Here is a 23,147-nt window from a genome sequence, read left to right as displayed (position 1 = left end):
TAAAAATAATTTTGTTATTATAAAAATATCAAAATTACAGAGTTCACGTGAGAACGTTCCGTATTACTCTATTACTATGGCCAATAAATAAATAAAATACGCTTTAGAATTAAATTAGTCTTCTGAATTTAAATTCGAAAATTGATATGAGAGATGTAGTCGCTGCCATTATGTTAACGTCAAAATTGTAAATAGTCTCCGTACATATATCAAAACATCGATCACGCATATTTTAAAGGATCATCTGTCGACTAATCTATATATACCTTTAATAGGAAGGCTATATATAGATTATAAATATTTAAATAAATTGACCAAAGAAATTGCTCTGGAAACAGCATAGAGCGATCTTGAAACAAAAAATATATTACGTCGATAAAGGTATAAAGTCGATAAAAAATGATGGTAAACACATCACTATTAACGAGAATGGCGCGCGGTGCAAGGTGGGGCGTGCTCGCGTTAAGATTACATCGGCAGCGCCAAGGAAATTTTAAATAAACAAGAAATTACGAACCAGCTGAAGATTATACACCTTCGCACTGGCCGACCGGCCACTAGCGAAATTACTCATTAACGTATCCAGTCTCGTTATATCGACACGATAAAAATACTTCATCGAAATACATAAAAAATCATGTAGAAAAACATTGTAAAAGTGTAATGTATCATTTTAAATTACATTAACATCATTCAATATAAAGACACTCAAATGATTCTGGTTTTTAATTTTTAAAATTATCTGTCATTTACTGACAATTCTTAATTTAAAAATTAAGAAATATTTGAAACTAATTATGATTTATTACATCGGTAGAATGTTTATTCTGCATATGAATCGTGACCAAAAACATCGACCATTAAACTGAAATATACGTTACAAAAAATTGACAATAATAAACATAAAATCTAAACACATTAATACAAAGATATTTCAAAGCGTAGACATTATGTTTTCAACAGAGCGCCGTCTAATTTTGTAAATGTAACTTCCACCAGATGTTACATGTAACAGATATTTTATTGCCCCTACTCATTGCCGTCGTATTTCGTCCCAATGAAAAAAAAACTTTGTTATTTATGAACGCGATAATATAATCTTGTTTGTGGTGAAAATTGTCTCAACAATGAGCTGTTTGAGCCAGAATATAATATGCATTTAGAAATACGTAGCCTAGTAGTAATAGCAACGGTTATTTTTATACTGAGAAGCGAAAACAGTGCGTTAACCTGGTGATAAGGCTCGCTTGTACCAGTGTAGCTTTACACAGGATTTTGAAATACAAAATCTAACAATCTGCGCTTGTCATCTTATGGCGTAATATGTGAAATTTCTTTTTTAAGTTGTGTAAGTTCAGTTTTGTTTTTTGGCTTACACCGCTGCCTAATTGGTATTCGCAGACTCCACGGGTTTGTTGAGGAAATATAGCGCCGAGGGTTTAGAACCTCTTTTAAGCGATGCTCGAAAACTCTCGGGGAAGCCTTGGCTTAAGCCGTCACTCATGTATAAGTTCAGTAACATGGTGAGATTATGGCGTCTTTACTATTGAAACATATAATGCTTGCAGGCTACTGCTTGCCGGTACATAAAAGCATTCATTTAAACGACCTTTTGCAAACCTAACCTATCAAATCGACACCCATTTTTTACTCTCTGATATGTTATTTTAATTCGTTGACAAAGTGTCAATTCAGACATATGCCTGTCAATTAAAATTTTAGATATTCCACACGTAACATTTCATAATATATACCTTATAATACTCGAATCATTCTTTGCACAAAATAATAATTTTTTATTTAAATCGAAATAATGCCGTTTTATTGAATAAATATTATAAAACAATTACTAAAATTAACAATTAAAATAAAAAGATGAATGTTTTATATTTTGAAAACTCCGCGGTATGGTCCATAACCGGAATGGGCTCACGTTCCGTCCGATGCATCGCTCGCATGAATACAAAACCAATTTGACGTTTCTCATTACACCGCGACCACAACATGCGCTCATCTAACTAGTTCCATGGAGAGCTATCTGTTATTATGTTAATAGAGCTAGTTTAAGCTTCGAGTGGAATATACCGTCGTATATTGTAAATAAATTAATGTTTTTTTCATGCACAATAATTTCTTCATAGCGATCGTTATTAGATTTCCTTACCATAAACATACAGACTGATTAGTTAATAGTGTAAAATAAATGGAAAGGGTGTAGCTTATTTGCTGAAAAATAATGTATGGTACACTCTATTTAAAAATAAACGGTTTCAGAAATAATAACATAATGATAACATAGGAAGAAGCGTTTTTAAAATTCGAAATATTGCAGTCTAAAGTTAAAATTTGTTTACCATCTGTCATTGCAGACTTTGTAAAGCCAGAAGGCACTGGCCACTCGTATTCCACTTGACAAATATAAGAGTTTTCACTTCATAAATAGTAATAGGAAATAGTTGTAAAAGTTTTAGAGCTTTTTGCTGACAAATTAGCTAACCTTTATAACTTTTACACCGATAGCCAATCACAATGATTATAAATTATAGCAGATTTTTAAGTCAGGAGATTTAAATCGGTGTGTAAATTTAAACATTTACTTATAGAGAACAAGCTGACCCATCCCACTTCGTTACGCCTAAAAAGTCAATGACTAAAGAGACTTTGGATTTTCAAATTTAAAAACCATATCTTTCAAAGACTGACATATTCTATAAAAACATTTATGGAAATCTATTTATAATTTAGAACACGAAACAAACTAATATAGCCGACTTGCTTAAATTTAAATTGTTTAGTTATTAATGCAATTCCTTTTAAAGGTCGTGTTGAAATTCGTTTGTATGAATAATATTGATCACCTTTCATACTCGATTACAATGATTAATGCGTTTTCGAAGCAGCACAAATATGCTCGTTCCCAATTGCGTGGAACGGAACGATCACTCTGTTCTCTTTTATTATTTTAAATGTTTTCCATCGACCAGATCGGATCACAAAGCACAGATAAACAAGGCGCATTATTACTATCAACACTACGCATTAATATCTGTCAGAGGGCCCATCAGATATGCTATCAAAGAGCACCGGCGTAGCATAAATCTACGGAAATTATCATAACGAGTCGGTTTTGTAACAAAAATTCTGGCTTTCTAAGAAATTAATAACGTCCGCCATAAAATGTGAGTTACAAGTTACGGCGCAGCAGTGTCGACGCGCTCAGAATTCAACCGCTGTTGAAATGAATTGGGTGCTGTGCGAGAAGCAGCCTGATGTATTTAAAAACCAACCAACGGCAGGTGATTAAGAGATAAGTGCTGTCGTAAACTTTACGACGATATGTCGAAATGACGCCAGATCAAAAATAATTTACTTTTTACATTGTATAAAGACGCATATTAAAGAATGATAAAAAGCTGTCCGAAACGTAATTTAAAGTGTTAGCAATAATCAATCGTACCTATTTTCAAGTCACATTATTAATTAACATAACTTTTATTTCTAATAAACCTATAATGTATATTTCATAGTTAACGTAATGCTGTGTTTCCTTAGATTTAAGGTATACATTGTTTTGTACTATATTTTCAATTTTACTTGTTATTATTTCTTGTGTAATATTTATGAAGAATTTAAAATACCTTTATTGCATTAAATCTAAAATAATAAATTTAAAAAGTGTACGTTAAACTATTGAGTAATAAAAAAAGAAAAATATTAAGTTTAATACAGGCAATATATTACAAAAGTACTAACAATCTTAATCGTTAGTTAGTATGCATTATAGTAAAACTTAACCTGTACTACAGCCCTGATTTTCAATGAGAGATCTTTAATATTTTTATATCCACGCTACTGAGATAAAATACATAAAAATAATATAAATTAAAATATAGATGCTTGTATACTATTTTAGGTATTTTTTTCTCTCGTAACCCCTTATCATATGTGGGAGCAGGGACTTTTTTTACATTTATATATTTTTTCACAAAACTTCTTTTATTTTCTCTCTCTTCTTTCACGCATCTTGTATTCTTTCATTCGGTATTACTTACCACATTTCTTCTTTCTTTCCCTTCCGCTCTATAACGCCTTCCATTCATCCCTCATTACTCATTTACATTTTCTTTATTTTATATTCTTAACTCTATTTCTATTACATTATTTTCCATTTGTTTATTGATTATTATTTATTTACAGTTTAACATCATGTTTTATTTTTATTTATTGCTTTACTTATTATGATTTTACAGAGTTCGAGGAATTCTTTCTGCGTTTTTGTTTCACTGATCAGGGAGGCTATTGAGTCCTCTCTGACTTTTTCACCAGACCGGTACTCGAAGTCGAATGGAGGCCTCCGAATGCGGGACAGTTGGATACCAGGTGGACCACGGTCTGGTCCACGACCGATTCACAGAAGCACGAGGGGTCCTCCTTGAGTTTAAGCCGGTGAAGGTACTCAGAGAACCCCCCGTGCCCCGTAAAGAGCTGGACCAAGACCGCGTCCACCTCGGCACTGCGGAGCACGCGGTAGGCTGAGATGGCATCCGAGAAAAATTTCCGCGTTGTCGACGCCATTTTAGGTAGTTTGCCGAGGTTAAATAATTGGCAACATTGAACTATTCGCTCTAAAACTAATTGGCTAGTTGGAGTTTTGAACATTAGAGAGGGTAATAATTAAATTTAAAATGTTCTCTTTTCATTTAAAGTATGGAATATTATTGTTAACTGTAAAATTGTTCATATATGTGCGTAAGCATATAACGCTAATATTACTTCGCATTAATTTAATAAAATAGCTTACATTCATGCAGTATATCAATAGGGCGAGTAAAGCCTCATAATTGCCGTAATTAAAATTTCAAACAGGGGTCCGTTAGCAAATGATGGATGATTGGCAGCTTTTTACAGTCGATCACGTAATTACCGTTAACAAAGAATAAGGGAGCCCCCTGATGCAAGATATTAGCACTTTTAAAAGGTTTTCTACTTCATGGCACAAAAGCTAGCATTATATTAATAAAAATAATTCTACGAGTGGTTTGATTTTAAAATTATTCTCATAGTTAATTCTCAAAAAAAAAAAACTTTTTTTTTAAAATAAATCTCAAACTTTTAATAAGTAGAAAAAACCATCGGATTTAAGTTCACCGTTATACTTTGTACAAGAAGTGTTTAAAATAAATTAAAATATTATAGAAGTATAAACGGTAAATCAAAAATTTATTAGACATTTTAAATATAAAAAATAAATTATTCAATATATAATCTGTATACCACTGACACTTCTCTATTCAGTATTGATTGTAGGCGGTATAACAAAAAGACCGCGTTAATTATTAGTGAAAATTTTAATTTTATAATACAAAATTCGTTAAAATTAATTATGTATTATTTCGTTGTAGTATAAAACAGCACATTACGCATTCGTCAGGAAGTATAAATCAAGATTGTTATCAGTGTGTTTCAGAGAAAACGTGCATGTCGAGACTTTAATAAAATCCACAAGAAACTCTTTTTAGGTTACCATCCGAAAAGCTGCATCAGCCGATGTTCGATTTATCGCTTCGGTAGGTTGTTTCTAGTTAAACAAACATTTATGTAGAAATGTAACATGGTTGGTTTTTGCCGCGAGACTCCGTCGGTCACTGACGGCCGTACCTATTTGCGGAAAGAAAAACTAACCGTCATCAGCAATAAGGTTCATTTCTTGAAAATCGACTGCAAAATGTATGAAGAAGCCTAAAGGGCTGGTTTTTACATACTAAGACCGACGCCTTGTATTGAGTTACGTCCACATTAAGTGTTACAGCTGGCTTTTAATGCTTTTATTTTTTTCTTTTCTTATAAAAGCGAACAAACGAAAATTTGACATTAGGCCTGGCTAATGTAAAATTTTCGTGCCTTCTAAACTTCTCCAATATAACATACCAATTGTACCACACACCACAGATAACTTATCAATGCCACCCATGTATAGATGAAATAAAAAGATACAAATAGTGATGACATGCAATATGTTCAAGTTTACATATGTCCTTACGTATGATTGCAGCTAACAAAAATTTTCATAGTCTCAAAAATATACTTTTTGGGGTGCGTAAAAAATAATTGTTGGAAACTCAAATAATCTTCCCTCTTATTGTAAATTTTTTTTTAAATTATGTTTTATAGACAAACCTTCAACAATAATATTAAATTGCAAAACGTTAACTGATGGCCACGAAGTAGCGAGTTCAATGACCCTTTTTAAATATGGTATCCAAAGTATTTGAAACATTGTAAATCATTTTCTAATGAGTATATGTATTAATTACATATGTTTTCATATTCTTACTAATTAAGAAAACCAAATACAGAATAGTAAGAGATTGAATATTTAGATATTAAAAATACTAAAAAAAGTTGTCGCTGCGATCAAAGACGAGCATAAATCAATGCCACGATTTCATCTCTAAATCCAGTATTCTAAAATTATTGTGGAGATGACGCATTTGCATTCGTGTTCATCTTCAAATAACTCATCGAAGTCTAAATCTTTAATTTTGTTTGGTGTTAGACATCGGACACATTTTATTTTTTTTATTTTTGTCGTGCAATTAATGCAGACGGAAAACGTTACTATTACAACACAGTTACAATGTAATCGTATTAACAAAATTATTATATGTACATATTAATTAATAAATTAAACTTGACTTTATATTTTGAAATTACAATTTTAAAAAATATTCTTCATGACAGAATTAAATTCATTTTAACATCACGTTATTTATTTTACGTTCATGTCGACTATTTCAACGGTGAAGCCAAACGTAGTAATACCAAGTTGCCGGATAAATGCTGACAGATTTCAATGTTGAAAGCCATACAGAACCAAACTATTTACGGAACCATTTGTTCCAGAAATCCAATATCTACTTTTAAGTCTTTTGTCATCGATTGCAGCAAACGGGGTCGACGTGAAATATTAGGTCTCGTTAATTTTGTTTTCCAATTCCGTAAAGTTTACAACCCAATCTTCTAAATGTTTTAAGAGTATTTGTTGCACGACCTAAATATTGTAGGGTAATATAGTATAAATATTAATTTTGTATTATAAAGGTTGTCTTGGTAGATTTACCTAATAATACTAGGTATCAGTTACAAATATGCTATTGTTTATGATATTTCTGAGCAATGATCTGTGTCATGTCATATCTTGGAACGCAAACCCTAAAATTATGTAATTCAAAGTAGGCATCAAGTTGATAACTACTACCATGCTATTGTATAAAAAAGGAAAGACCTGTCTACATTATGAATTATTTAATTCAACATTCAACATTCGCTAAGAATTTTCTAGAAATTTTACTGTACTGTACTAAGAAACCGACTCAAGTCACTGCTTTGTATTAGCTTTTCTGAAAGATTTTAAAGCGAACATTACAATTTCAAGCGAAAGCTTAAACGTAAGAAAGCTTTACGACTTTGCATTGTAGGTTTTACAATCGCATAGAATAACATAATAGTTGCAAAGGAAGTTTCTAAGTTGTATTTTTTTATGTTTCAGGGAACAATAAGCGACATGGAAAAGTTAGATAAAAGCGTAGTGACAAAATATAATTGACAGGTGACAAAGGTAAATTTTGAGATGAACAGGTAAACGAACGTAGCTTTTGTTATTTCGTGTCCTTGCAATTTGCGATTTTTAATTGTCTTTTAAGTTTGCAATTTGCTTAAGAAAAATAGAAATGACCAAATATGGCTTACAAACTAAATGTCTTTGGACAATTTACAGCGCAATGAAAAAAATATTATTGTGTTAGTAAGCCTGCACAATTTGCAGAAAGTTTAACAGCTTTTATGTTCAATATTGAAAAATATAACCATAAAATTTGTTTATATTACTTCGTGATTAATTTCACAAGTTTTTAAATCGAAGTTCGCAACAATTAAACAAAAAAAATAATTTTATGCACATAATGGCTATGATATTTATGTAATATTTTAGTCACCTACGCCAAACAGGTAAGTAAATATAATATTAAAATAAAAATAGTTTTCTCACCAAACAGACGCCGCTAAACCGAAGTAGTACAGAAGCAAGAATACTACAGCGCAATTAGGATTTGCTAATCCATCGTGCGCTAGCAGCATACGGGTTGGAGACATGGAGTCCTTGGCACAGCCGGCAGCGGAGCGACCTGCAGCCGCGCGAACGCCCCAGCCTGCCGCTGCCGCGCATCGGCACAGCGCTACAAGCACCAAGGCTCGTTCCCCTGCTCCTCCTCTATCTCCACAAGCCAATTGGGCACCAACAGCCGCTAACGTACAAGCGAAACTCAGCGCAGCCCATGTCGCCAGCCATACTTCTGCAGCTCGTCGTTCCCCTGCCTCCCACAGAACCTCCGCATCACAGAACTGCGCACATCGCCCTGAACCGCGAACCCACACCCAGCTACTTGGCTTCACTAGACGCCGGCAAGCGCCACGACCGCTTGTAGAAGCCGTATCCAAAGGAATCGTTCCAACTGGCGGAACGCGCTCTCCCGGACCTTCCATGCACATATGTTCATGATTGTTTTCAGCGGGGAACAACGAACAATCGAGCTCTGACGGCCAAGGAAAACCGAACCCTCTTAACACGGGATAACATCTCTCGTAGACACTCTCACATAGCCCCCTACATGGTCCAATCGGTAACGCGACTTTATCTGTGCACATTGGAACATAAACGGAGCACAGGAACAAATGCAACTGAGACGAACACCCGTATTGGACTAAGGGGCTGTACGTCTGAAGAGTTACATCAGCTTCCACTTGGAGAGTGTGCCTAGCCAAGTTTGGCATGCCAGTCTGATTATAACCAATGTTCTTACACATCGCGACTTTGATAGGTTCACATGTCCGTACCGAAGCTTCCGCGGTAGCTCCGATAGCAAGCGTCACAAATAAGAAAATTATATTAAGGCACTTCATTTTAACGAAAGTTTCAAAGTGTTAAAATTTCATCGTGATTATTTACGCGCGAACGCAAATAAAACGTGACACACGTGCACACATAACGAGAAACGCGAGGCGACTGTATTGTTTTGTGTTGCGCGGAGAGCCCCCTGCGTCAAACAAAAAGGACCACAGGTATGCGCGATGCTTTATCTGAGTTGGAGGGAAAGGGAGAGAATTCGGTAAGCAGTGGGTCGCTGTCCGGCGTGATCCTCGTTAAGTGGACGACTGTCCTTATAGCCCCAAGACGTTTTTATTGCATATCGGAAAAAGTCCCTAACGAAAAAAAAAAATTTTATGTGCCAATAAAAAAAATCCTAGTTTTGTATAATTTGAGTTGAATTTTCAATTATAGTAACAATAATATTGTCCTGGATATACAATGTGATATAGTTACCAACTTTTTTGCACGAAAGAAAAGAAAAAAAAACAATTTCGATTTAAAAATCAAGATTGGTTATTTTCTTTCTGGTTTATAATGTTGTTAGTAGGCGGTTCACGCATACAAAAAATAAAAGAAAAAATATTTATACAAAAAGGAAGAATGAAACTACTAGACATTTAAGATTTGACTCTGTGATATAAAGCATTATCTTTAACGATTGTTATATCGCTCGTTTATCAAAAATCGATTTTTTTTAGATAACACACATAGCTGATACCAATTATAGGGCAGATAACATCAACTATATTCATTGCAGTAAATCTTTTCTACGAAGTAAATCTGGATAATATTTTAATTGATCATAATTACGTTTATGTGATCGTCAACAATGAAATTGAAGCAATAACTAGCTTAAGAATTTTAAAACACTACGGATATGTCGAAATTGGAACACACTCATCATAACTGTGTAGTGTGTATTGATTTCTAATCACCGGTAAAGTATGTGTCTCCACGAGTCATTAGTCGTTGGCTTAGTCCAGCCTTGGCCTTACTATGACCAAAGCAATACACAGCCGTTTACATCAAACTTTCCAAAAAAGGTCACGGTGCTTAATAGTAAGGCATACGACGCAAAGAGGACGATTTATTATTACAAATTAATGTTGCAGTTTACAGTACTAGGCCAAAAAACTTGACAATGATAATTAATTTCAGTAGTACTTCAAATCCTTTTTAATTCTCCTGGAGAGCAAATCAAAGATCAAATTCATAGTAAGGGGTGAGAAAGGTTTTTACGAATAGTTATCCGCTTCGTACGTTTGCAATCTAGTTCACGGAACCTTCCGCTCCGTGAACTCAATACCGATGAAGCTATAAGCCTTAGGGCTAACAGCATTAACATCTTAAGAAACATTACAATACCTTTGGCCGTTAGGTGATAGCAGTCCGTTGCTCTCATTATGTAAAGAGGTGCAAAATAGATGAGCTTCGTTCCTCGAGTTACGTGGTCTTGCGTCGCTAGCAAGTGACTGTCATATAGCGATAATGGACACACATTGTAGGTTTTGGCGAATTCCTCGTCCACATAATATTGAACGTAAACGCAAAACTGAACGCGACATCCCAAGAATCCGTCACCCTCCTAAAGTCATTTTTTCACGAGCGCTATTTTAAGACAAACGACCCACCTTTGAAAAATCGATCTGTTCGATTTTCTTATGGATCTTTGCAACCTAAGCTTCGTGTATCATTATACAAGTTAAGATCTACTGTCCTGGTTTCAATATATCTAAGCAGAGGATAATGTCATAAGAATTTTAGTCATTCCAAACACGACATAAGCCATTGGGACGCGTATGCCAGTGAAACTTATAGCTTAGTGTAAAGAGGTAACTAAAGCCCTTTCTGCCATTGGCCTGCAACTGCTAATGCCAACAGGCATACAGCATTTGTCCATTCCGCATATCCGTCGATTCTTCAATGCAGGCTAATCGAAGAATTTCATTATCTAACCGTTATTAATCGTCCAATAGGACGTGCATCAAGTTCAGAAGGTCTTTCTTACTATGCAAATCTTGCTTACAGAATTGATCTAAATAAAACAGCGAAAAACTTTAAATAATGCTGACACTCAGTAATTTTTCTTGATTCGTATTATACGTAAGTAAATAAATAGTCAGTTTATTTATTTTACTCTTGTTGAAATGGCGGACTTAATGTCTTATAGAAATTCTCTAGCAGTGGACCTAGAGTGATGCAGATATTATTTGGCAGGTGCGTAAATGTGGTAGAAAAATAATAATAACTATGCTAAATATTATATATACGTTTTAGAGAGGAAAAGGATTCCCTAGCCTAATTGAAATAAAAGACTATTGTACTTCAAAACGTTAAGCGCAAACTATCATATAGAAAGCTAATACAGAATGTTTGCAGTGAGATTGCGGCAGCTTAAACATGATGGATAAAATACTTAAGTATATACATATACACATAACTACTACATGATTTTTTTCAATTCTTGTGTCAATAAGTCTCGAACCTTCTTTTACAACGGACAACAATTTCTAGATATAATTGTTCGTTATCGAATTGTTTATAATGTAAGATTTTTTCTGATAATGAAATAATATCAATGGCTCGGACCGTTTCGGGCAACTTCGAATCGGTATGCCAACGTTTAGCGAATGACAGTTCACAAAAGTCCCCATTTTCGGGTGCCTTTATGCCCCCTCCGTATACTAAAAGCTTCGCGGTCTCTCAATTAGGTGTATCTCTAGGTTTTATTTCTCTTCTCGAGTTTAGTTCAATAAAGGGAAATTTTGGAGGGCCACCCCAATGTTAACACAAATTTGAATTTACTTTACAGTTAAAATTTGTATAGTTTTTTTTTATTTAGTTATTAATAAAATATTACGTTTATTTATAAACAATACAATAAAATATCGGATTCCAATAAAAGTGGTTTAAATTTTGAAATAAATTTATTGTACATAGTTGCTACAATATGCATTACTGTATACTTTTTATGAAACATAAATAGGTAAATATAATGGTGAATGTTAGTATTACAAAAATTGGACCGAGATATAGATCAGCTAGTCGTCAAGCTTCGACAGATCGAGTATGTACGCGACGAGAGAACCCAACGTATTTACAATGCAACAAGCAAGCTTGAAATTGCCACATCTTGACTAAAACAACTAATAAAAATAAATCGATAAATACTTTTTAAAATATTCTTATATAATACACGTTCCCACATTTATCTTCTTTCATTTGATAATGTAATTCATACTTAATTCAAACAAGGTTGCTTCTCAAATCAGAATGTTGCTAACTACTTAAATCCGCTCTTAAACGTATTTCAAGTCTTTGTCTTTTACTTTCAGCTCATACATCATGCTTTATACAATATTTATATCTAATACATATTATACAACATTCACAACGACTCCGATGGTACTCTGCCGCACATTACGAACAAAGCATATCGTAAATTAAATAAGGAATGCGATGCAAGCATTTCAAGCGCTATTTTTATTTCAGCTTTTACTTCGACTCTTAATAAATAATGTAATAAATATAATTTATCGCATGAATTTATAAAAATACATACACGAGTTTCACATCGTTTTTGCTCTCATCGAAAAGACGGAAATTATGTTTTGGGTAATAAAATCGATTTTAATCGAGAATCTAAATTTATATTCATTGAAGCCAGAAAAATTTAAATATAACACCAATTGGCTCTACGTCCCAATGAAGGTAATTTTTTTATCTAACACGACTACTATCGGCTACAAAGAAATGTACTTTTATTTTAACAAACATTTAATTGATTAAAGCGCGCTCTGAAAATATGCAGGATTAATTTTAAAATTTTGAGGTAGTTTTTCAGTAGAAAATAATTTTATGATTTCATAGGACTTTTAAATTATTCATTTTCCAATCATTTATATATTACAAATTATAATCAAATAATAACACGTATTTGACAAGTTTTATATCTCATTAACAAAAAAATGTGATCAAATAAAAACAGAACAGCCAAGTTGATTTCAGCCTCTTCAATTCAAAGATTACTTTAAAAATGTTAGAAACATCAAGCTCTGATAAATTTGCTTTTGTTGCAAAATTTCTGTAATGTCAATATAAAACATATATATCTAAAATTGAAATATTATATATAAAAGAATAAACTTCCGTAAAATAACAAATGCTTCAACAAATCATAGCAGCCAGAGTTTAATATTTGAGTTATGACTTAAAATTGATACTAGAGGTCTAATTTTAAAATACTTTATTACTCTATATATATTATATTTGGTATTTGTATGATTTTACATGATAGGTAAGATTAAGTTAGGCCTCTCAATTTCATTAATATATATTCAGAAAATACAGATTTAACAGAGCTCGATAAATCATAGAAGCAAATTCAACACATGTCTTTATAAACTTAATAACAAGTCATTGATGAATAAAATATAAATCGTAAATAAATGATTTTCCTTATGAGATTACACAATCAACAGAACAACGATAAAATAGGCACGAGAAACTATAGACACACCGCACCAGTCGTTTCAGGAGGACTGAGGAAAAACCTGTGACTCTCAGCGGGCAGCTGTGGATGATACATACACTTTCATATCAATTCGTTGCACTAATAATGTGTATGTTGTTATTAATAAAAAATTATGTCGATTGAAAACTTTTAATGTGATATTAAAAATATTTGCGTATAATGGAATGTCTCAATTTTTACCAAACTCTTCAACATGGAATATTTAGTGCTGTAATTATAAGGTTCGGGATCGAGATGAATAAGTGTAAACAACTTGTAATGTCATCATTTAAAACCGCCCAGCAGGAATAAATCGTCAACTACGTAGACATAGGTGATACGTTCGTGTGACTAGATGGGTGTGGAGTGTGCATCGAGACGCACCCTCAACGCCTCCCTCTCCCTCTGCACGTCGGCCAGCTCAGCGCACAGCGCTCGGCACACGCGATGGAGAACTGCATTTTGCTCTTGGAGGGACTTCACGTCCGGGTCCGTCTCACACGAGGATTCACGGGAAGGTTTGCGGTACACCTCGAAAGCTCCGTGCATTTTGGGCGCGTCCTCTCTGTTGTAGCCAAAACCCTCGCCTTCGTACTCACGGGGTGCGAATGCGTCGGGAGGGAACGTCGGTTCCCCTTCACTCTTTTGGTTCACTAAGCGTCTGTTCGGAGGTGAGGTGGCAGATGGGGACATCCTCGGCGGCGGTTGTGGCGGAGGGGCGGGGGCACCTTTGAACCGGTTCAGGTCGAGGGAGCTGGAACGCGTATGGTTACGCAATGGCCGCGGCGGCGGTGGTGGCGGTGGCTCCTTCTTAGGCGGGTACTGCAGCGACTGAGGCCCTTCCTCCGCGTGGACAGAAGGTTCACGCGCGGGCGGCGGGGGCAACACTCCCACGCTTTTAACTGGTTTCTTCGGCTGCGGTCGCTGAATGGATTTTATTTCCTGATTGTTTCCGTTCTCCGGCTGCGAGTTGAGACGTTTCGGGCTTGCAAGCTCAAATGCGTGACTGAAGTCGTCCCTCCTCGGCGACGTGCTCGATCGCATGTCTCCCTCCGCGTGCGACGGGAGAGTGTTTGCGTCGGGCGTAACTCTCAGAGCGACGGGGTGAAATATTTTTGGATCCCGTTCTACAGCCGATTTATGAAAATCGAAATTGACTGGTTTGGGGCCGGGGCTGGAGACGCTCGAGGTGGGTGAATCGACGAATTTTGTCCATTCTTTATTGTTCACTTGAGGTTCTGGTTTGGGTGGGGTGAGCGACGGCGGGCGTTCCTCAGATTTCTTCGATTGCTTGCTCTCGTAGGGGTCGTTTGCTTCTGATTTAGGTGCGAAATTAAAGTCTGCGGAGGTGCCAGAGCTGAACATATCGGAACCGAGGTCGACCAGGTCGGTGGTGACCGCTTGCTGTGAAAAATGCGAGTCCACTTTGGGCACGAGGCACGCGGGCAGTACATCGGGTACGGGTATGTTGTTTCGCCTCAACACAATGAGATGCATTGCTATGCTGAACTCTTCAAGTGTCAACATTCCATCTTTGGTGATGTCGGATAGCTGCCATATTTTTCTGAGATCCGGTACAGACAGACGTGATTTTTCAAAAAACATCCTGTGGAATAAACAAAGTTTGTTGTAAAATTTTGTATGATTTCTATATTGTCTTCTAACCATTTATTTATGAGACACTAATAACACATTAATAATGAATTACTTTCACTAAAGTATAACATGGCTCTTTCTTTGTTTAATCCATATTATTTTAAACATAATTTTTTTTACTTGATTGCAGTTCTGAACGATAATATTTTAACTGAAAATAGTAACTTTTAACTGATAATAATCATTGATAGATTGACCTTGTTGAGGTTGTCAGAAATACCTTCATGTCCACTTCCGACTGGTCTTACCAGAAATCTATGGCATAAGTCTACGTCCAACAATGGACATCCTACAGCTGAAAGGATACTTATGACATATAACTTGAAATTTGTGCACTCCATAGTGTGCAGATTCTAAAATTTATTACTTTACTTTTAATAATATAGTGTACAAATTCTTTAACAATTTAATTTGATTGCTTCTTGTAATTATATAAATAACGAAATAAATTGTGTCACTGTACTTTTAGATTTACTTTTATCTCTAAGTGTTTGTATCATTTTGTAATAGTTTTTTTGTTAATATTAAATGTATCAATAAAATGTGGGCATTCACCTAGCTGTCTGTCCGGATAACAAGCCGCGTTCAGGACGTAATTGTGCAAATTGTGTAGCGTAGTGGTTGGCCTGGGCTTCGCTAATAGCCCATATATCATCCCCAGCTTCTGCCTCACCCTCCTCCTCCGAAGAGTGCCGGTCTGAAGACTCCTCTTCTGTACCTGAAAAAAGGAGTTTGAAATATTGATATGTTTTATTTGAAGCTTTTATATAAAAAAAGTGAACGCGGGAAAAATGGAATTATATTTAAATTCTTACACTTCAATAGTCATGTAAATACAGAAAAACTTGGGCGTAGAGAGAAGTTCTCTACTAACTGCGTAACTGTTCCATACGAAACGCTGTGTATCACATAGTCACGCGGCGCTTGGTTTGTGTGTGTATGTCTGTCAATGAAAAGAACATACTGTCTTTGCTTGAAATGTGACGTCAATCGGGATCGATTGATATTACATCACTTATTTGCGTTTCTTTAATTAAATCGTTACTTGTAAATTTATTTAGTAGTCCTTTAAGTTGATTGTATTATAAATAAAAATAATTTAAAATGAGAATTTTTATCTGCCCGTGACATGACATAATTATATATTATTACCAATATCGTGTTTCATTTACACACACACATATATATGATTATAACTTGTAATTAACAAACTTAAAAAAGAGAGATGGAAGCGTTTCATCACCTAAATCCAACCCTGATGTTTAAATGATTTTCTTTATTAAATCCTAGTATAATTCAGAGACAGTAATAGCACTCATATAATAAAATAAAAGCTTAATTAGTTGAACAGAACACTACATTTAGTCAGTGTTACTAACAACCGCCGAAAAGTTACAATTAGCATTACAAAAATTGGATGCGGTCACGAGTTTAAAAATGAGTCAACGCCTTATTAAGCCAGTTTGATATGTATGTATGCAGCAATGGCATTTCCCTTCTTTTTATTTGCAACTTCGAACAAGAATTTATTACATTTTGTCGAAAATAATACTTCTAAGGATCTGCCCTATAAATCAACATAATATCAAAGCACATAGTGGGTAACCAGAGACAATCAATAAAACCAGTTACCGCTTGACGTTAATTTATGGGAATATATTTATGAAGATAAACTGCAATAATGTGAACGTTTGTAAAGAATTACATGTGCAAAGTTACTATACTATAAATGACTTCATAAAAGAATTATTATCTGGAATTTTAGTTGACATGACGTTTTACAGAACATTCTAGTGATTAAAATCCTAATAACTAGGTTTCTGGTTCACATAGTCACACCTACCCAATATTTATAACATTCTTACTAACCTAAATCTTAATTTAAATAATTATGAATTTTCTTTTCAGACAAACCACTTGATGAAATATGAAAAAGTTATATCCAAAAGTCTATAAAATAATCAGAATTCATTCATGGTTTGTAAACAGGGAGATTATGTTATTTAATATGTAGTAATTCCAATTTTGAAAATACTTTTTCTTACTATACTATCATTTACTTTATTGTTTCTAAAATCATTAATTTTGGATAGAGTGCCATTTTTGTCAGCAAATGAGCTATATGTTCATCCCATGAAAGCTTTTACATCTATATTCACTATGTATTTCTCTTATACTGTTCAATCAGTCCATCACAAGGGTCTTTTCAATGTTTCCCAAAGATACATCAATACATCATTCAATACATCTTCTTTGCATATATTCTTCTAGAAGTTTTCTTCATTGTCAGACTTTTATTCCTCAGATTATTGAAACGATGCAAGGAGATGAAAAAAAATTGTTTTAACCACCTCTAGGTGCCCATGGTCTTTTCCATTACTTTTTTTTGCTTGGTATAATCTTTAATGAATTATTGTGAGGTATGCATATGTCATTATAATTATAATTTTAAATGTAGGGTCATCCTCTGTTGAACATAGACCTCTCCCATATATCTCCAATAGGACCAGTTGGAAGCCACCTGCATCCAGCATATTTGGAAGTCCTTAACAAAGTCATCTATCAATCTCGCGGTTGAACATCCTACATTAAGTTTGCCAGCCTGTGGTCTCCTTTCTAGAATTTAAGGCCTCATCATATGATGTATGTATAATAGCTGAAAATTCTGTAACTACTTAAGTGTTCATCAACACTGAGCTAAGGATGTGTTCATTTGTACAGATGTACCATTTATTTAATTTGGTTTTGTATGATTATGGAGCCAATTAATATTTCAGCTATTGTTCTGCACAATATTTGTAATATAACAAACAAAAAAATGTACAAGAGAATAAAACACCTAAAACAAAATGTAAAGGGAAGAATGAATTGGTATGCGCACTGTTGCTACGAGCCAACAAGGTGGCTATGATCAATATTTCTCCAAGAAATCGAATCAGGGATGAGGACGTCCATAGACAAACAAAAGCAACCAATATATATATATATACATATATATATATATATATGTGTGTGTGAGTGTGTGTGTGTGTGTGTAAATGGGCAATGTAAATGATCCTAATGATGTAGTAATAAACAAAAATTAAAAGATTTTTCAAACAATTTCGTTTTAATGAAATTTAGAGGATGTCACACCAAAGAGGTCAGAATACTTCCTCTTACCAAGCAGTCGCGTATGCTCTTCCGCGGTGTTGGTGGGCCAAACGCCGCGACCTGTAGCGCTGTGTTCCCACACGGGGTGTACACGTTCCGCCACGCTATTCGTCGGCGTGGGACTCTCGCTGGCGGTGCTCCATGGAGATCCAGTCTTACCTCTCCTCTGCAAAATAGTTGAAACTTTTTCTCAGTATGTTTTTGTAATTATACCTCCAGTGTATCCTAAAGACTAAGTGCATAAGAAAGTTATCTAAATAAACAACAACAAATTACAATATGGATAGGCCCCCACTAGGTAGACCAAAGACATATTAAGCATTGCAATGGTCTGCAACAGGCCAATAACTTGTGTCAATGCAAGGTTAGTTGAAGCAGCTACTTATTTGATACAATTTTGAAACAATAATTTAAGTTAACATAAAAATTCCCTGGCATTACATTTTAATTATTATTAAAATGTAATACACAAGATTTTTATCAACATTTAATTCCACACATTAACATCAGTATAGTATTCTTGGAGAGAATCATATACTTTTATCAATTTTTTTCAAATATTGGTTTTAAGTCTATCCATCTTGTACATACATATACCTTGTCATAAACAATTTATTTAATTTTCAAAGACGAAAACTAAGAGTATACAGCTTATTTTTATTCCTCGAAATAACAGTGTCTATCACTGTTTTTTTATATATCTATATGTACTATAATTCTGCGAAATTAGATATACCAATTCAATTTTTGCATTATATCTCAAATGCTAAATAGAAATTTATTAATTGACTTGTATATTAAAAAATTGTCATGTCATGTGTCTCCCGTATTATATTCAATTTGACATTGTTCTTGGATTAAAAGAAACATCCTATAAGATGATCAGATAGGCTCTTTTGTCAACAAAAAGCTTTAAAGTTTTTACGCCTATTTCCAATCATTCTATATAAAATGATCACTCTAAAATGAGTTACATTGATTAATTTATTTTGAATTTATCAGACCATTAACTTCCAGCAGTACAAAGTTTGCAGGGTCAGATGGGAAACAAAAATTAGTTTTAATATGTAGGTAATGTAAACTGTGAAAATGATGTTTACCATATTATCATAACATTTCTTATTATTACTGTAATAATTGATTTTTGGATATGGTTGCCATAGATTAACAGCAAATGAGCCATACAATTCACCCCTAGAAAGCTTTTACACCTGTTATAGGTGTAACTTATTATATCACCCCATATAATAGGAGTAGTTAAAAATATGAAAGTCAATATAATTAAGTCAATTAGTAATTAAGACCAGTTATTGTGGTAATATGTGGGGCAGGCTTATGCATTGCATTGAAATGGTAAACCATGGATAAAAGAGATTTAGATGTGTATATGTTTTAATAAATAAGCTCATGAACCTTTTCAAGGTGTTACTATAGATCAGTGATTCCCAAAGTGGTCTATATCGACCCCTAGGGGTCTATGTCAGCGAAAAAAAATTGGGGGTCCATAAAATGAAAATGGGGGTCCACAATAGTGGATCTCAACACATACACTGATAGTACCTATTTACTTACATCATACTTATAATATCTTATAATACTATTTATCTTATAATATCAAAACATTTACATTATTTATAAAACTACCTAAAGGGGGTTCAACGCTTTTACCAATTTCCTAATGAAAAAAAGAAACAGACTGGACATCATTAGCCAAGGAGATTTAAGATTAACCCTTACAAAATTGACACCAAATGTTGATAATTTATTATTAAAGCATCAGGTTCATCCTTCTCATTAAAAATATTGACTTATTGCTTATGTTATTTATAGTTTATTTTATGTTTATTTAATGTTACATATATTTTACATAACAGATACAAAATTTTATTTTTAAAAGTTTTAATTTAAATTCAATTAAAAAATGTATAAATTAGATGAGTTTTTAATTTAAGTTTTTAACACTAAACTTCACTACAGTTAGAAATTTACAGGAAATCAATATCAGATAAGTAGGAGGAGGTCTACCCAACACAGAAAAACATGGCAAGGGGTCTACAACACAAAAAAGTTTGGGGAACTTTGCTCTAGATATTTCACAGGATTGTATTGCACAAAATGGCTTTAGTATGCTTGATATGTTTTTATTACAAATGTTATCACACACAGTTATTGGTCAGGTTATCTATCAATACTGCTTTGATAACAATACATTGTTTATTTATTGCTCCTACTTTGGTTCTTTAAAATGCAGTGTATTTATTTTATCACTTTAGTGCATTTATAATACAGTTTATTTGATTTTGGACAAAAAAACTTAAAAGTGGTGAATGTATAGCTCATTTATTGGCAAAAAATCTAAAGCTTTTACAGCTTTTTTCCAATAGACCCCTATAAAGTGATCACTCTAAAATATATCACACTACTTTGTTTTTATTGATAATGTGACAGGCCAATAACTTCTAGTTAGTAAGCAATAATTAGTTTTAATAATTTTTTCAATACCAAATAAGCTATACACAATACAAGCAATATTTTTTCCATTAAAGTCATAGAGTAAATAAAAAGACAGGTCCCTAACAAAAAAAATATGTAACATTATATTTTAGTAAAATAGATAAATTACCAATGTTCTGCAACAATAATTAACTTTTTTCTTCCCAATTAGAATATAAATAATTAAATATGAGAGTCATCCATTAAAAAAAGATCAGCTGGTTCAAACATTTAATTTGTTCATTTTATTTAAATTTGAATGTCCAAAAATTTGCTTATTCATTGACTTAGAAATTTGAGTTTTTGAAAATTAAATAATAATAAAAAACTCATACCATAATAAGGTATATTATAACCAAAAAATTTTAAACTAAATAATATTTGTAAATTAAATGTTAGTTATATTAAGTAATCTTATGGTACAGTATTAAATTTCCTTTTACACTCTACTCATAAACCTGTGATGTTTAGATAACAACTGATAAGAGCTTGATGACATCTACAAATTAAAATGTACCTAGTGAAGTAAGCATGCTATTTAGGTCATCAAATGGATCTTAACCAAATCAATGCAGTAATACAGAATTAAGCCTTTAGCTTTAAAACTAAAAATTTTTAATAAACTTACCCCACAAGATCCCGATCTTTGTGACATTGTCTCCGACTCCATTTCAGAATCTGTACTCAGTCCTTCTATTACATCATGTGCCAGGGTTTGTGGTACATCACTATCTGATAAATTAGATGATAATCTAATGGGCTCATATGCACCAAGATTACTAAAATTTCTTTCCCTTTTAGATAAATACTGTTCTTTTGGAGAATTAGACAACTGTATTAAATCTGCAGTAGCATCAGAATTAAGTACCCAAGTAAACCTTGGTAAAGGAAGGTCTAAAGGAGTTGACAGAAGTTCAGGCTTCAGAGCCATATTTGTCTGATGTGCTGCTATCAATTTAAGAGCCGAATAAAATTGTTTTCTATTCATATGACTTAGCGAAGCACAGGTGCTCGGAGCTACACTGATATCCATAATCTGAAATAAATAATTAACTACACTTATTAAATTGTCATGGACAAATACATATGGTTTTTGATGAAATAGTTAAAATTTACCTGTCGCAAAACATCATTTGATACATTAGATGATCGGAATAATTCAGTCGCCTTCAGCATCGGTATTTTCCCAGTAGACTCCTCGTCGCAACACAAAAACAAGTCACCGAAATATCTCATTTCGGTCTCTGTCAAATTGAGCTCCTCCATTATAACAAAAAAACACCACGGATTTTTTCTCTATACACTATTATTTTGTGTAGTAGAATACCCAAAAATATGAATAACCATTATCTATTAATGTAAACCATATTCATTGATAAACAGACGGAATTGAAAATTATACATCACAAAATTTACACGAAGCAAACGAATATGTCATTGACAGCTGCCCGACGTGCCTGTGGCCATTGTGAATAAACTAAAGTGCAGAGTAAATATTAATAGGTTCGTAGTGTACCAACAGCAGTTGTCATCTTAATATTCATAATAATGCATACTATGTAGCAAAATTAATTTAAAATTTATATCCGCTCATATTTATTGGTAGTTATGTCCGTCGTCATCTATATTGTATTGCAATATTTATTACACTTATTATTTACTTAATAATATTTTATTCAGTACGGTATTAAATCAAATTCTTTATTAATATATTTATTTGTTTGTAACCGATTTATTGCAGTAACATTTTACTTAATTTTAGGTTTATAATTTTTTAGAAGTCTATTCTAACCTAACGTGCGGTACAACATACATATACCCATAAAAACTAAATATTTCTGCCGTGTATGATTCAAGTAATACTTGTAGAATCTAAATTATCTTCATACTCTTTGTCATAATGACTAAATGTTTAATTTGATATAATTCTGTAATGAATTAAATGAAAACATTAAATGTTGATTAAAAATTTCGTTCGCTTCACTATCTTATGAACGTATAAGACATCAAATCTTACACCAGAGTCAATGAGGCTGGGACTAAGAAAAGTAGATCTAACTTAACACATTTTCGCCAACATCCAGATCACTTTGATCGGTGACATTTCATTAAGTAACTAATATCTTCAAATACCAAAGATCTCCAAATCCAGTTAGTCTTATAACTATCGACTATCTGTGAATATCTTTTAGCAAAGTTTGTTTAATTAGCTTTAAAGAAAAAACATACATTTTCTTACCCATTCATAATATAAATTTAGTCGTCAGAAACTGTTAACAATTGTAATTACAACAGTTTATACGGCTGTTATAAAATTTTTAGTTACGGCGTTAGTGCAAAATTGTTTTTTTTGCTATTGAATCATTTTAAGAAATTGTTATATGGTTCCAAAATAATTTTTTGACT

The 23,147-nt window shown here is 33.4% G+C and overlaps 2 protein-coding genes across 2 annotated transcripts in view; both read right to left on the bottom strand.

The window, feature by feature from the left end:
- fz4 (frizzled 4) overlaps window positions 1–9,187 on the bottom strand; it is a 45,758-nt gene extending 36,571 nt beyond the window's left edge. Inside the window, exon 1 of the mRNA XM_068761567.1 lies at window positions 8,048–9,187. Within this exon, the coding sequence (XP_068617668.1) occupies window positions 8,048–8,958 (911 nt within the window). The 5' untranslated portion in view covers window positions 8,959–9,187. The remainder of the gene's footprint in view (window positions 1–8,047) is intronic.
- A 2,660-nt stretch (window positions 9,188–11,847) lies between these two features.
- Window positions 11,848–22,217, bottom strand: Reps (RALBP1 associated Eps domain containing). The gene is made up of 5 exons (XM_068761446.1): window positions 21,858–22,217; window positions 21,370–21,777; window positions 18,258–18,414; window positions 15,651–15,813; window positions 11,848–15,045 (listed from the first exon to the last, which is right to left on the bottom strand). The coding sequence occupies exons 1-5, from the start codon at window positions 22,005–22,007 to the stop codon at window positions 13,791–13,793; spliced, it is 2,133 nt and encodes a 710-aa protein (XP_068617547.1). The 5' UTR covers window positions 22,008–22,217; the 3' UTR covers window positions 11,848–13,790.
- Window positions 22,218–23,147: the final 930 nt, after the last annotated feature.

The sequence above is a fragment of the Battus philenor genome, unplaced genomic scaffold (assembly GCF_028537555.1).
Source record: "Battus philenor isolate CCGP_79_NKW_IND1 unplaced genomic scaffold, ilBatPhil1.0.hap1 SCAF_15, whole genome shotgun sequence".
NCBI classification, from domain to species: Eukaryota; Metazoa; Arthropoda; class Insecta; order Lepidoptera; family Papilionidae; genus Battus; species Battus philenor.
Note: the sequence above shows the minus strand (reverse complement) of the source record. Positions and strands in the feature narration are given on the sequence as shown.

Bases quoted from the DNA above. Each gene is read 5' to 3' on its own strand.
- Reps (XM_068761446.1), bottom strand. From the start codon at position 22,007: ATGGAGGAGCTCAATTTGACAGAGACCGAAATGAGATATTTCGGTGAC. The intron at 21,778-21,857 runs GTAAATTTTAAC...TATTTATTTCAG, and splicing joins CAAATGATGTTTTGCGACAG to ATTATGGATATCAGTGTAGC. The intron at 18,415-21,369 runs GTAAGTTTATTA...ACTATTTTGCAG, and splicing joins AAAGATCGGGATCTTGTGGG to AGGAGAGGTAAGACTGGATC.